We start from the raw sequence: 15,461 nt of genomic DNA, 5'->3' as shown, positions 1-15,461 counted from the left end.
GTGGGGGGGGGAGGGGCTGTGCACTCCGGCAGATCAAACCAAATTCAATATAACACGGTTTCACCTATAACGCGGTAAGATCTTCTGGCTCCCGAGGACAGCGTTATATCAAGGTAGAGGTGTACCAAGTTTCTACTAATGCTGTCTAAAAGACCATGAATTAGAAATTATTTGGTGACGAAGTCAGTAGATTAGTTACTTTAAAACAGGCTCAGATCTGGTATCAAATAGGTGGGTGAGTACTATTGTGTATCCTGTAAAGCAGGGGCGGGCAAACTTTTTGGCCTGAGAGCCACATCGGGTTTCCGAAATTGTATGGCGGCACGGCCCCTGCCCCCTATCCGATCCCCCCCGCTTCTCGTCCCGACAGCCCCCCTGGGACTCCTGCCCCATCCAACCTCCCCTGTTCCCTGATGGCCCCCCTGGAACCCATCCACCCCTCCCTGCCCCTGGACCCACCGCCCCTGACTGCACCCTCACCCCATCCAACCCCCCCCTCCTTCCTGACTGCCCCCCTGGGAAGCCTGCCCCCATTCAACTCCCCCATTCCCCGCCCTCTGACCACCCTGGCTGCTATCCACACCCCTGCCCCCTGACCACCACCACAAACTCCCCTGCCCTCTATCCAATCCCCACTGCTCCCTGCTCCCTTACCATGCTGCCTGGAGCATCGGTGGCAGGCGATGCTACAGTTGCGCCGCCCAGAGCACCAGGACAGAGCTGCAGGCCCCCTTTTGCCTTGGGGACGAGGAAGTAGCATGAGTGGAAACCCTTGCCTCTTAGCTCCTGGGGCATCTCCTCCACAGCTCCTAGAGCAAGGAGGGACTGAACCTCCTGGATGAGGAGTTGCTCGTGAGAGGGTCCCTGAAGAGGGATGGGCAAGGGGGTTGGGAGGACGGGAAGGAGCAGAAGTGGATAGAATAGCCCACTTCTATCATGCAGAGTACTCATGGTCTGAAGTAATAAGGGACCAGGCACGATAGAAGTGGGATAGATGGTTCAGAAAGGGAGGATAGCTGACTGGGATGTGGGCTGGTAATCCGTCCTCGATCGCATCTTCAGAAGGGGCACTTAGGGCCCAGAGGGGTCTTGGACTGCCCTTGTCCCTGTGCCGGAAGAGGGCAGGAAGGTCTACGGCAGGTATATCTGCTCCTCCTGCAGGAGAAGTCCTGCCTGGGTCTAGCAGGGAAGGACTGCTGCTGGGTGGCCTGGGATTTGAAGGGCTTTCTTTGTGTCACCGAGGTATGCATGCCGAGAGACTTAATGGTATTATGTGAATCTTTCAGGCTATGCAGTCTGGAGTTGGTTTGTTCAGTAAACGGGCCCTGACCATCAAATGGGAGGACCTGGATCATCTGCTGCACCTCTGGCGGAAGACCCGAAGATTGGAGCCAGGCGTTGCATCTCATGGCGATACCGGATCCCAAAGTACGTGCTGCCACGTCCGCGGTATCAAGGGAACCCTGGAGAGAAGTCCAGGCCACTAGTCTGCCCTCCTTGGCAATGGCCCCCAGTTTTGTGCATGATTCGGATGGGAGAAGCTCTTTAAACTTCTGAACTGCAGACCACAAGCTGTAACTGTATCTGCTACGGATCTTGAGCCGATTAGCAAACCGAAGGGAGGTTTATTCTATGGGTGGACTCTTTCTCCCAAATTGATCCAGGCGTTTCACATCTCTTGATTTGGGAGCGGGCCTCTGCTGACCTTGCCTCTCTTTCTCGTTCACCACCTCCACCACCAGGGAGCATGGAGGGGGGTGGGTGAAGAGGTATCCATACCCCTTAGTGGGAACAAAGTACTTTCTTTCGGCCCCCTTGGCTGTAGGGGGAATGGAAGCAGGCATTTGCCAAATAGTCTTGGCGTTCGACTGGATGGTCTTTATAATGGGTAGGGCCACCCTAGAGGGCCCTTCTGATGTCAGAACGTCCACCATGGGATCCTCTTCCTCTACTATCTCCTCAACCTGGAGGTTCATGTTCAGGGCCACCCAACAGAGGAGTTCCTGCAGGACCTTGTAGCCCATGGGTGGTGGGCCAGATATGGATGCACCTGCTACTGCCTTGTCAGGGGATGAGGAGGAGGACACATGAACGTCAGGGCCGGATCCGTGACAGCTTCCTGGTCTGCAGGGTCCTATTCCTCCTGGGCACCGGGTGCAGCCTCCGCCAGGGGCAGGCCTGGGTCCAGATTTTGTGTGGGGTTCTGAGGAGGGCGGCTGACGGTTGACGCTGGTCTGGGGGCAGATGGCCCAAACATTGCTGGTTTGCCTCTTGATGGTACAGGGCCACGAGGTAGTGGAGGCCTCGAGACCAGGGACTTGGGCACTGTCATTTCGATGAGCCCTCTAGTGGCCTCCATGTGTTATCCACCTAAGAGCTGAAACACTTTGTTTTGAGCATTAACATGTGGGGGTCATTAATAACTTCTCTGATGAAAGAGATAAAATTCTAGGAATTACTACATTGTTTACCAAATGTTGAACTAAGATGTTTTCATTTAAATTTAATCAGCTCTTACACAAATATTCTTTCTGGAATTGAGACATAAGAGTAGAATATTTATAACTCTGAATAATAAGCACTCACTGCATCCTATGGGCTAGCTACCAATTTGTTCTATTCATGGAATTCCAATAGATGTCAAAAGGCTCTTCCTTTCTGGATTACTTTTCCTTTTTGGAAAAGCAGGTGGCTTTCCCTCAGTCACCAGTCCCAGCTGTATTGTTATGGCTCTTGTACAGCACTTGGTGATGGGCCCTATGAATACTGTTAAAATACATAAACTAGAATTTCGTGCAAAGATGAAGATAGACTATGCATCAACAAACTAATACCACCTCTCTTACTCAAGACAAGCAGTCATGCAACTAGTAATGTTTTTTGTTGTTGGTGGTTTTTGTTACGCATTCTATACAGCCAGGTGTATTTTTTGTTGTCATAAGAAATCCAAATCTATCAGATGGAAATTATACTATTTCTCGTAATAAGATTCACTGTGTTGTCTTAAGTAGCTCTTTCACTTGGCCTCTAACACAAAAGGTCTTGTACTAGTGTGCATTAACTAATGCTTTTATAGTTGAAGCGAAGAACATATTAAAATGCTCTGCTTTCCCATTTATATTTGATTTTTAATAGGAATGTAGAAATGCAGATATCCACAATACACGTATCCAGATTTACAAACTGAATCACATAACAGCTTAAACAGAAAATGTTCCCCTGTCAATCCTTCTCATTTAAAGGAACAAATGACTTGCATAAGCACTCTGTAGCAAAAATCTACATGCTATATGGGCTTTGTCATTTGACCATCCACAGTTTTTTGCATCTTTGTGACTGCTGGTAATAAACATGAAATTATGTATGTGTGACACAACATTTTTACTATTTTTGTCTATGTTGGACACGTACAAAAGCGCCTCTAAATGAATTCAAAGAATCAGGGCGGAGACTTGTTTGTGGAATTAACAAGAGGACAGGGAACCTTGCACCTCACCCATTCAAAACTTTCAATTACATCTGAACTGGCCTAGATATTACAATTTGATAACCTATCAGAAATGAGTTGGTGGTCCCAGCTGAGTTCTCTAGACTTAGATCCTACTATGGGGCAGTCCACGCTATAAATAACCAGGACATAGTTCATTGCAGATAAGCATCCATAATATAAAGCCATCTGAATTAGCCCCTCATTGGCAGTGACAAAAGGATTGAACGGACATGGAGATTGTACCACCCATTACACCTTTAGCAGATGGTCCTTCCCAGCCAGGACTGAAGCAGTGAGGAAACCTACATTTCCACTATCTGTGCTGTGACTCTTCTAAAAATACAGAACTTTAGTGTTAAGGGCTGTCACTCTAGCTGTTTTTGTAAAACAAAAACAAAAAAAAATCCATTACATTTAAAAAGTAAATTTGAATAACTGTCCTGTGGTTAAAAAATGCTGAAGAGTTTAGATAACTGAAATTTAGGGTGACCTGCAGAAAAGTAGTAATAGATCAAATTATGCCAAGAGCCTTTAGTCATTTATTTATTTTTTTTATTTTATTTAATTGCTTATGGCAGTGACTGAAGGGACATCTAATCCATGAATCTGGACTGATGGTGATTGCAGAATTCCAGATTCAATCCATTAATAAAAGGCCCAGAATTTATAAGTTATATCCAGATTTTGTTGCAAAGCTGTTTTTGAAAAAAAGAAAAAAAGAAGAACACATTCAAATGTACTTACTTCTTACCTGAAAACAGAACATAGAATGTGAAGGAAAGATAGGAAGAATAGTAAGAGGCCAATATGGCTATATCAGGAGATCTTTAATAATCTGAAAATCAAACAGGAACCCTATGAAAAGTATAAACATGGACATGCAGGGTGAAGTGCCCCCCCCCCAGATTTCTGCTTAGCCTGCCAGTGGGGGAGGGAGTCCTCCCACTGTGCCTGCCCCCCCAGCACATTTGGCTCCTGTCCCTAGCAGCCGGGCCCAGGCAGGGAGTGGAGGAGACTTGACCAACCATTTCTCATGCCCGCCGCTTGAAAGCCAGGCTGGTGAGGTGGTGGCGGGCTGCTGGGCACAGGGGCCGAGTGACCCAGAGTCCCCTCTCCCTCCTGGCCCGTAACTGGCTTGCTCAGCCATAGGTAACTATGGTTGGGCAGGAAGAGCGCAGTGGGCCCAGGCTAGGCGCAGGGCAGGGGGATCGCTGGGCAGAGGAGACACATGAGGGCGGTCATGTGTACTCCCCGTTAGATTGTGCTCTCCCAGCATCAGGAGGCACGAGTCATCTATGCAGAAAATGGACATAATAGGCCAAAAGAAGAGGTTCTTCAAATACATTAGGCGCAAGAGAAAGTTGAAGGAAAGTGTAGGTCCTCCACTTAACAGGGAAGAAGAATTCAGGACATCAAAATGGCTGAGGTGTTTAATGCCTATTTTGCTTCAGTCTTCACTAAAATGGTTAATGGAGACTCACTACTCAACACAAGTAATATTAACATGAAGGGGGAAGGAATGCAAGCCAAAACAGGGAAAGAATAGGTTAAAAAATATTTAAATAAGTTAGATGTATTCAAATCAGCATGTATTCAAATCCTAGGTACTTAAGAACTAGCTGAAACAATCTTGAATTGTTAGCAATTATCTCAGAATTCATGGAGGATGGCTGAGGACTAGAGAAGGGCAAATATAATACTGATCTTTAAAAACAGGAACAAAGAGGATCCAGGGAATTATATACCAGTCAGCCTAAATGGAAAGATACTGAAATTATTAAATAAGCAATTTGTAAGCACCTAGAAGATAACAGAGTTATAAGGAGATAGCCAGCATGGAGGTGTCAAAAATAAACCATACCAATTTCTTTTGTTGACAGGGTTACTGGCTTACGGGGAGGGGGGGGGGGCAGAAGCAGTAGACTTGATATATATTGACTTTAGTAAGGCTTTTGACACAGTCCGACATGACATTCTCATAAGCAAACTAGGGAAATGTGGTCAAGGTGAAATTACTATAAGGTAGGTGCACAACTAGTTGAAAGATTATATTCAAAGAGTAATTATCAATAATTTGCTGTCAAACTGAGAGGGTGTCAATCCGGGATCCAGTGCTGTTTGATATTTTCATTAATTACTTGGATACTGGAGTGGAGAGTATGCTTATAAAATTTGCAGATGACACCAAACTGGGCAGGGTTGCAAACACTTCGGAGGACAGGATCAGAATTCAAAACAACCTTGACAAATTGGAGAATCAATCAGAAATCAATCAAATGAAATTCAGTAAAGATAAGTGCAAAGTACTACTCTTAGGAAGGAAAAACCAAATGCACGACTACAAAATGGGGAATAACTGGCTAGATGGTTGTACTGCTGAAAAAGGTCTGGAAGCTATAGTGGATCACAAATTGAACATGAGTCTATAATGGGATTAGCCTTTTTCATAAATACATACAATTCCAGGGTATATTAACAGCAGTGTCATATGTAAAACCTGGGAGGTAACTGTCCTGCACTACTCAGCACTGGTGAGGCTTCGGCTGGAGTACTGCATACAATTCTGGGCACCACACCTAAGCAAAGATGTGGACAAACCAGAAAGAGTCCAGAGGAGAGCAAGAAAAAAAGATAAAAGGTTTAGAAACCCTGACCTATAAGGAAAGGTTAAAAAAACTGGGTATGTTTAGTCTTGATAACAGTTTTCAAATATGTTAAGAGTTGTTATCAAGAGGAAGGGTACTGATTCAGTGGACACAAAGAACAAAGTAGAACAAGATGTAATGGACTTAATCTTAAACCAGGGAAATGTAGGTTAGAGATCAGGAAAAGTTTTCTAATGATAAGGATAGTTAGGCTCTGGAATAGGCTTCCACACGGGAGGTTGTGGAATCCCCATCATTGGAGGTTTTTAAGAACAAACTGGACAGAACCCTATCCAGGATGATCTAGGTTTACTTCGTCCTGCCTCTGGATAGGGGGCTGGACCTGATGACCTCTCAAGGTCCCTTCCAGCCCTACATATCTATGATTCTAAAGGAGGTTTATTTCCTGCTCCTAATGTAAACTAATATGTATAGGAAGTAATTTTAAACAGCCTACACAGAGCAAGTATAACAAAAAGCAAGTATTGGAAGAAAAATTAACTTTCATAGTAGAGAGACAAGGTTGGTCTGAAGAAGTGCTCTGTGTAAGCTTGAAAGCTTGTCTCTTTCACCAACAGAAGTTGGTCCAATAAAAGATATTATCGGTCTCTCCAATATCCTGGGCCCAATACAGCTACAACAACATTGCATACAACTTTCATAGTACTTAACTAAGACTTTTGTCGATGGTGATAATTCTAAAGACTAGAGTCCTCAAAGACTTCACATTAGTCAATCAAATGTCATGTTCCAAAACACAATTAACAAACCAAAAGGGCCAATCCTGCACAGATGCACTGATGTTGAAAGTCTATGCCCCGAAGGCAAACTGAATTACAAGCATGAAGTATGTCACCTCTGAGACTGGAATCAACCATTCAAGCACTGGCACTTTTTCATTTATAGTAGTAAAAGAAATAAACTGACAACTGTGGAAAAAAACCTTAAGGCTGTTTAAAGGGAAGTACAATGAGGCACTTAAGACGCAATGTGCATGCAACAAAAAATCCAAGCTTCATTTGCATTCAGTTGCTTTCTTTGGGATCAGTGTGGAAAGCAACATATTTCTCCTACAATGAAAACGCAATCTCTCTCTACGTTTTATAAATATAGAAAAAGATAGGAAGGACAGAGGTCTAGCAATGTTTTATCCCCCTCCTCCACCCTGCACTCTAAATGCAAATATGTAATAAGAAAGTCTATTTGTCTTACCTGACAGTTCCCTTTTTTTTTTTAGTAATAAGCTCAATAGATCCACTACAACGGGTACATTGGCCTGCTTACAGCTTGGGAGCAGAAACAGAACTTTCTGTCACTGGCAGTAGGGAAATAGCCTACCACCTAACATTCCATCCAGCTGAGACAACTTCCACAGCCAGGACCATTAAAATCTACTTTCCTAAATTACAGATTGTTAAATATACTTTGAGGGAAAAGCACTACAATGTCTCCTACTGAAGAGTGTGGTAAATTCCACTTCACAACAACAAGCCCAAATACCTGGATCATCCAGCACAGAGATGAAAATGGATATCCACTGTTTCCAGAGTGGACTGGATCTGTGGAACTTATTACTCAAGAAAGGAAATTTTCAGGTAAGCATGGATAAATTCATCTCCTCCTTTTTGTGCTAAGGTTCACAAATCTGTTATGATGGGATTTTCATAGCAGTGCGCCTCCGGTGTTGGAAGTAGGATCATCCTTTAGATGTAGGCATCCAGAGCGAGGTGTGCAAGCACACATGTTAAATGATGTTGGCTAAGATTGAATGACCAATATGCAGAACTTGGTGAATTTAAGTATTGATGGCCATGTGAATATTTAGCAAATCCTAATACAGATGGCATGCCAACTCTGCCTTGAAACAATCAGTGCTCCTAAAGATGCTCTGATGCTTAGCCAAAGGAGGAATATTTCTTGGATTTATTTAGGGAATTAATGCTACAAAAGTTGCAGGAATACCTGTTTGCGTAAAAAAGTACAATACCAGGTCTAATTAGAGAAAGTTCTCAACTTCAAATAAAACCAAATGATCTGATTGGAGATAGTAGCCATCAGGAGGCTTACTCTAATGGATAGGAAGTGTAACTGCAGGGGATTACACATCACACTCCTGTGAGGAACAAAATGAGTTTTTAATGTTGGAAACTGTATAGAAATGTACTTAGCACAGAGACTTGATCTTTTTGCTGTGACATTTATATACCCACAATAAAACCCTCCTAGGAGGTATTCAAGGCTATGTTTCACTGGTTTAACACAGTAACTAAACTATAGACTTTGCACTACCTAGTAGAAAAAGTTCTATTGGTCAACTTCCCTTTTGGGGTGCATGAGACCAATAATCACTTCAACAAAGTATTCATTTTAAACCTACCTGGTCCCGAATGGAGAAATGGTCTTGCAATAGCAGACCTCCTCTGTGAGCTACACCTCAGAGGAGGAAACAAAGCTGAAGGGACAATCTCTCCAAAAACTAAATGCAGTCCTGGAATATGGCTGGGAATTGGAGAGATACATTATTGAACCAAATTGTTAGTCTACAAATTGGAAATGAAGTTTAGAATTTCCCTCAGAAAACCCCTTCAGCAAAAAAGGCTGGCTGAGACTGCATGCCACTGTGAGAGCAGGAAAAATAAGTGGAGGGAACTTCAAGGGACAGGGACAGGACATTCCCCTGTTGCCAGTGACTGTGGGGTCTAGTTCTATCCCCAAGTTGCAAACAGGGCATAGTCCTCATTCTAAGAGATTTATGGACCTTAGCATGAAGAAAAAAGGCAAGGTTTATAAATCTCTAAAGATTAACATTTATTCTGCACAAGAAATTTGTTATTTAAAAAGCAAGGATATATTTTACACAGATGGGACAATTACTTTAGAACATCTAAAGTAGATGTTTAGATGTTCTAACTGTAACATATATGTTAGTCTTCTTCACCTGGTTATTTGCCTAAGTTAAGCTATATGTGTTATCTCTCACATATAAATATTTCCAGCTAACCATCTTGTGACACACAGATAACCAAGCAAACAAACAAATGAAAAAAAAAAAAAAAAAAAAAACCCACCAAACCAACCAACCAGGACAATATAAAATACTGCAAATACACTAACTACACTATTTATACAAACTAGAATTACTGAAACTAGGTCATCGCCAAGAAGTGTTCAGCAATCATAACAGTATAGCCCACTGTTTTTCTTGCTTCCTTCACCAGCTAGGAGTATGCAATATTTCTACCTCCAAGTGCACTGAAAGATGGATACTAAGGGTGAAGGATAGGGGGTTAATTAACAACCACTGTCAATATTCCCAGGACCCAGAAAATCCTGCTAAGAACAAGTACAACCACAGAGTGTATGGTTTACTAACATTTCTGCAAGTCAGGATGCAAATCATTTTCAAATTGTATCCATGGCCCAATTCCCTGGCTTGGTAAGGACCTAGCCCTCCTGCCTGCCAAGGGTGTCTGGAGTGTTTCAGGGAGACCTGGCCCTCTCCTTCACCTCTGGGTTGCTTTCTGTTTCAGGCACAAGCTCTCTCTGCAGCTGGGGCAGTGTGGCTTAGTGCTCCTGACTAGAGAGGAGAAACTAGAGCATTTGCAACCTAGAGCATTTGTAATCTGCCCCAGCAGCAATCCCTTCAGAGAAGGGATATGAGGAAAGGCTGGCTAGAAACTCCTGGCCAAAAACCACAGAATTAAAAAAAAAAAATTTACACTTGTTTCTGGAGTCTCCAATGGAGTGAAATTCAAAATTTTGCGGTTGTTCTATCCCTGAAAGCCTCGGCTACAATGGAGAGACCCCTGGTCAACTGTCCACCCAGGAGTGGAGGCAGAGAGATCAGGGGCTTTTTCCACGGAGGGGCAGTCCTGGCCCCAGGCTGGCTGTCAATCTCAGATCTGACTCCAACCTGCAATGAGAGGGCCAACATCCCACAGGACAGACTGTCATACGTGGAAGAGGGGTTAGAAATAGTCTTTGTTGCTGGTTAACCAGAAACTAGAATACTAGTTACTCAAATAAGTGTATTTTGTTCCATGATTTCTTTTGACCCCTAAGCATTTTGCAACATACACATTAAACAACATCCCTGCAAACAAACTGGTTATCCTATTCTAAAATTCATAGATTAAAATTTTAAAAACGTATAAGAGGAAAATGTAATTAATTTCAGTCTGTACCATGACTAGTCTTGGCACATTTTCTGATGCTAGAATAATAATCATGGTCCAAGAATGAAAATTCAATGCCAAACCCTGTCCTATTTTTGTCAGATGGAAGTCACAAACCTTGGAAGGTTTTTGCTGAGAGTTGCATTTTTTACAGCTGAAGAAATAGCTACTTACAGCATTATTTGGCTGTAAACTTACTGCTACATATATCTATTGAGAGAATTGTTGGGTAAATCACAAAATAGGAGTTTCCAGTGGAGACAAGCCAAGAAGTTTGGAAGTAATTGAAGATCCTAAGCAAATCTGTTTTGGCTCCTCTGCTTCTATAGCAAAGAAATAACGCTGCACTTGTAAAAGCACCTTTCACCAAAGATTTCAAAGGGGTATTACTATATCCATTTTACAGATGGGGAAATCGAAGCAGAAAGAGATTGAGAGAGATTTACCCAAGGTTACACAGCAAATGACAGAACCCAGGAGACCAGATTTACAGGCCACTGCTCTAACCACTACACAAAATTGCCCCCAGCAAAATGACTAGATTTCAGCTCTTTATTTGAACTTATCACTCAGTCCATAACTTCTTAGATTTGTTGTTAGATTTGAAGCCTATTCTAAATTTAAAGACAAAATATTAGCACTAATCAATTTGTGTAATTTAATCGGAATTATTTCTTCTATACAACTCCTACAAAGGCAGTTAACAAAAGTTGTTCTACATATATATAAAACTAGAGCAGCAGGTTTTACTTGGAAGCCAGCAGGTCTAGCAGGAAGGCCGTAACTCCATAGTCCTTCCAACCCCAGTATCCTGGGATGGACTTGCATAGCAGTCAGCAAGGCTAGCGGTCAAGCTTCATTCAGTCATTCCCAGTGCCCCAGAGTTCTCCTGGCGGTAGCCAGTAGGTGGGACCCAGGACCTCCATCTCCACCAGTCTCCGCTAAGGGCCCCAGTGGAGTGGCGTTAAGTGCCTCAGTTGTCTCTTTCTAATGTACCTAACTAGCCTCCCCCCGTGCTGCTTCCTAACTCCCTGCTCTCTCTTCAGTCCTCTCCCCACTCCAGTGGGGAGTTCCCAGTCTCAGCAGCTCACATGGTCAAATAAGTATTCCCTAGCTCTCCTCCCAGTGTTCAGTTATTCTATCTCAGTAGGGAGTGGGGTCAGGAGAAAGGGTCAGGCCCTTACCCTCCTGGATTGTGCGTAAAATCACAACCAAATCCTTCTCCTGTGGATAGCTCTGTCCCCAGAAGCTGAAAACTGTCTTCCTACCTTCGGATAGCCTCTCCTTCATTCCTATTCATCCCCACATCGCCACTCTCTGCCTGACTGTCAGAATTCCCCTTTGAGCAGATCCTCCATTTGAAGCATGCTCCACAGCTGCTGAGGGGTGAGAACCTCTTGGTCCAATACTGCTCCTTCACTCTCTTAGTCTCTATATAAAGTCTTTAAACCCCATTACAACTACTTCAGAGCTCAAAATATTCCCCAACATAACCATGGGCCACATATTTCTCTGCCTGTAGGGTGACTAGATGTCCCAATTTTTAGCTGTTTGTCCTGATATTTCACTCCGCCGGCAGTTTTTTTTTTTTTTTTCCCCCCCCCCCCCCGGTATCCCGAAATTTACTTCCTGTCATCTGGTCTGGTCACCCTATCTGCCTGCAATAAAAAAAAATAGTGAACTCAGATTCTGGGTGTTGCTCATCTAAAGTAAAGGAGATTGAGTATTTCTAAGCATAAGCCAAAGGGATGGGAGTGGAAAGGGACGTTGCTCTCCACAACTCAAAATTTCAGGAAACCTTATTATTTTGCTTGTGCCCCCATTGAATGTACCATTAAATGACTAGAACTGTTCCTTCCTATACCAACCTCCCATGAGGCTGACTACACCCATGGCGACGTATCAGTTTGCTACAAGTACAAAGGTCAAAGTGTGAGCACAATCTCTGCTAGTTCCCCATCCACCACCAACATTCCTCAAACATTTTTTTAAATAACCGATCTCAACATGAAAGGTATACTTACACACAGATGTTGGACACTGAAAGGTCTGTACATTTATTATTACCTACTGGCAATGCAGCATTAAATTAAACTCCTAGTGATTTTGGATGAACATTCAGTTTTCAGAGTTAGCAAACGACCAGAACAATAGGGGTTGTATGGCTGGGGGAAGGAGGGTGCCAAGGGTCGACTGATTCTCCTTCTCTCCACCCCTCCTTACTGCACACACAGGAATGTCCTCTTGAAAACCAAAACAGAACACCAAAACATAGCTGCTCTTCTACCCGTTGTCTTGTCTCTAAGAACAGCAACACTGACCATAGCAAACATTTTTATACTACAATATATCAATTAACTACTTGTACAAAGACACAAGATATATGGACTACCAACTACTTAAACAAATCAAGAGACATTTAGTTTTCGCGAAGACATCATTTGTCAAGAGTTAAAAGGGGGTTAAGTTGTAAGCAACATTCTTGCTAACTGCCCAGCAGAATGTCTCTCTTACTATATAAATGTAACTATTTATTGGAAGACTAAGACGACTTTCTCCAATGACCATTCTACATTCAGTGTACTATCCTTGCTAAATTCAACAAGTTAGCAAAGAAACACAATTACAATCTTGGGTCAGGATTATAAAATACTTCCTTAAAGCAATTAGAGATATACAATGTGAATTATGCAAAGCAAGTTGGGACCCACCTTTGGAGTGTTTTCCTGAAGACCTCTTGGGTAACGACTCCTCAATGGAATGTGCTGACGTATGTAGTGCATTTTCCAAACTGTTACTGACACTGTTTATGGGGGTCTCAGATCTTGGAGTGACCTGGAAAAAATAAATAAATAAAGCTGATGTAACTCTGGAACATTCCATTTTCCTCCACTAAGTGAATAGTGTTTCAAATTGAGTTAAGAGCCATCAAGAGCATTACTATTCTATTCTAAAACAGTTATACATTTTTCAGTATATTTTACAAGTAACAATTTGGTGGAGGAGCTTTTTAGTCAGCCATTTGTAAATCTAAATTAGCCTTCATAATCCACACAGTGGTGCACAAAGTACCATTCTTTTTTAAAGTGTTATGCTTATGCAACAGTCCATTTTAAACAAGTTTACAAACTCTTCTTTTGTTAATTTTAAGAGCAAACTTGGGTTACTATGTCAAGCAAAGGACAACCACTTTTATGTTGTGTCATGTATCTTAAATATTACTGCAACAGATAAGAAACCAACTTCACCTCTCAGGACAAAAAAACAGTGTAAGAAAATGACTCAGTTGGCTTTGCAATTTGGGACCTTGCCATCAAGATCTGAAGACTGTATTTTGATGAAAAATTACTCATTGTGAAAGAGAAAAGGAGGCTGCATCATCAAAAACCAACTTTATAGCCTAATATGTACCCTTTAATCTGCACTTAGCATAAGGAACATATTTTCACTATGACTCAAGAGCTAGAAAAACAAACATAAATCATATGAAAAACAGAACATTTAAACTACTTTAGTTGCTGTCCACAACAATATGCACATTTGTGCTACAATGTAGAGAAACACCTATTGTTAGTAGTGTAATGTGAAGAACTTGCCACCTAAAGCAAGTCAATTAGTCTCTCACATTTTCTAAAAAAATGAGAAGCAGATATGGAGAATGGTCACATTAGCAGCAGGGCTTAAGTATGTGAAAGGTGGAAAACTTGTGTGTTTAAATAGGTTACAACAAAAGTACTCATATTAACAAGTGCATTCCTTGAAATTCAACTGCCACATTTTGAATTAACAAGAAATCCCAGTCTGTAGGATTCTAATTTAACATAGGGTCTATCCTTTCACAAATCACAAGAGAGGAAAATGTAATCTCAGTGTAACAAAAGAAACTAGTCATTACTCATGATAACTAACATCAGAGTTTACAATTTCCTGTAAGGTTCAATCATATAGTGATTCCAGGCAGGGCCATGAGGAGGAAAGCAATTTTTTAAAAACATCTCATCTACCCCACTGTTAGCCTAGTACAGAGGAGGGCAAACTATGGCCCGCGGTACCCTCCTGCCCAGTCCCTAAGCTTCGGGCCCGGGGGGCTAGCCCCCGGCCCCTCCTCTGCTGTTCCCCCTCCCCCGCAACCTCAGCAAGCCACACCACACTGCTGCCGGTGCAATGCTCTGGGCAGCTGGGCAGCACAGCTGCAGAGCCGCAGCCTGACCCAGCGCTCCAGGCAGCGTGGTAAGGGGGCAGGAAGGGTTGAGAGGGTAGGGGAGTTCAGGGTGGTGGTCAGAGTTGTGGATATGGGTTGGGGTGGTCAGAGGTGGGGAAATGGGGGAGGATGAATGGGTGCAGGGATCCCAGGGGGCAGTCAGGAAGGAGGGGGGTTGGATGGGGCGACGGGGGGCAGTCAAGGGGAGGGGTTCCAGGGGCGGTCAGGGGACAGGGACCAGGGGTGTGTGGATGGGGCAGGAGTCCCAGGGTGGAGGGCCATCAGGGAACAGGGGAGGTTGGATGGGGCAGGAGTCGGGGGGGGCCATCAGGGGGCGAGAAGCAGGGGGGGATGGGGGCGGGGGCTCGGCCACGTCTGGCTGTTTGAGGAGGCACAACCTCCCCTAACCGGCCCTCCATACAATTTACGAAACCTGATGCAGCCCTCAGGCCAAAAAGTTTGCCCACCCCTGTCCTAGTATATTGTGACTAACTGGATTACGTTTTAGATTTTGCATAATTTCTCCTTGTTTTTGTAGAATTATTCCTTTCTAAGGTTCACATAAAACCTTGGCCTTCACGTATGTGACACACACACACTTTAAGGCTCTAACACCTAAGTGCACAAGTGAAGGAATTATGAATGCAGATTTTCAAGAACTCATTTGTTCAAACTATGACAGTTTGCACCTGTGCTAGAGAAGTCGACCTGCTTTAAAAAACACCACCAGGGCTCCCAAAAGGGAAAGGCAGATTATAGGAGAAAATCTTGAGAGATGGTGGAACAGAAATGATTACAAGTCCTGTCTTCCTCTTCAACATCACTAGACTGCTTTTACTTTTTTAATTCAGACATTTACTTGGATGCCTACAGCCAAGCACGCAGGTGCCTTACACCCATAAGAACAACTGTAAAACAGTCACACACAAAGCTTTCAGATTAAAAGGCTA

General features: G+C 43.2%; 1 protein-coding gene across 1 annotated transcript in view; it reads right to left on the bottom strand.

Moving 5' to 3' along the window:
* ZCCHC14 (zinc finger CCHC-type containing 14) overlaps nt 1-15,461 on the bottom strand; it is an 89,582-nt gene that overhangs the window by 59,610 nt on the left and 14,511 nt on the right. The window contains exon 2 of the mRNA XM_034788832.1: nt 13,022-13,145. Within this exon, the coding sequence (XP_034644723.1) occupies nt 13,022-13,145 (124 nt within the window). The remainder of the gene's footprint in view (nt 1-13,021; nt 13,146-15,461) is intronic.

The sequence above is a fragment of the Trachemys scripta genome, chromosome 13 (genome assembly GCF_013100865.1).
Source record: "Trachemys scripta elegans isolate TJP31775 chromosome 13, CAS_Tse_1.0, whole genome shotgun sequence".
In the NCBI taxonomy this organism is placed as follows: Eukaryota; Metazoa; Chordata; order Testudines; family Emydidae; genus Trachemys; species Trachemys scripta.
This window is presented reverse-complemented; position numbering and strand designations above follow the sequence as displayed.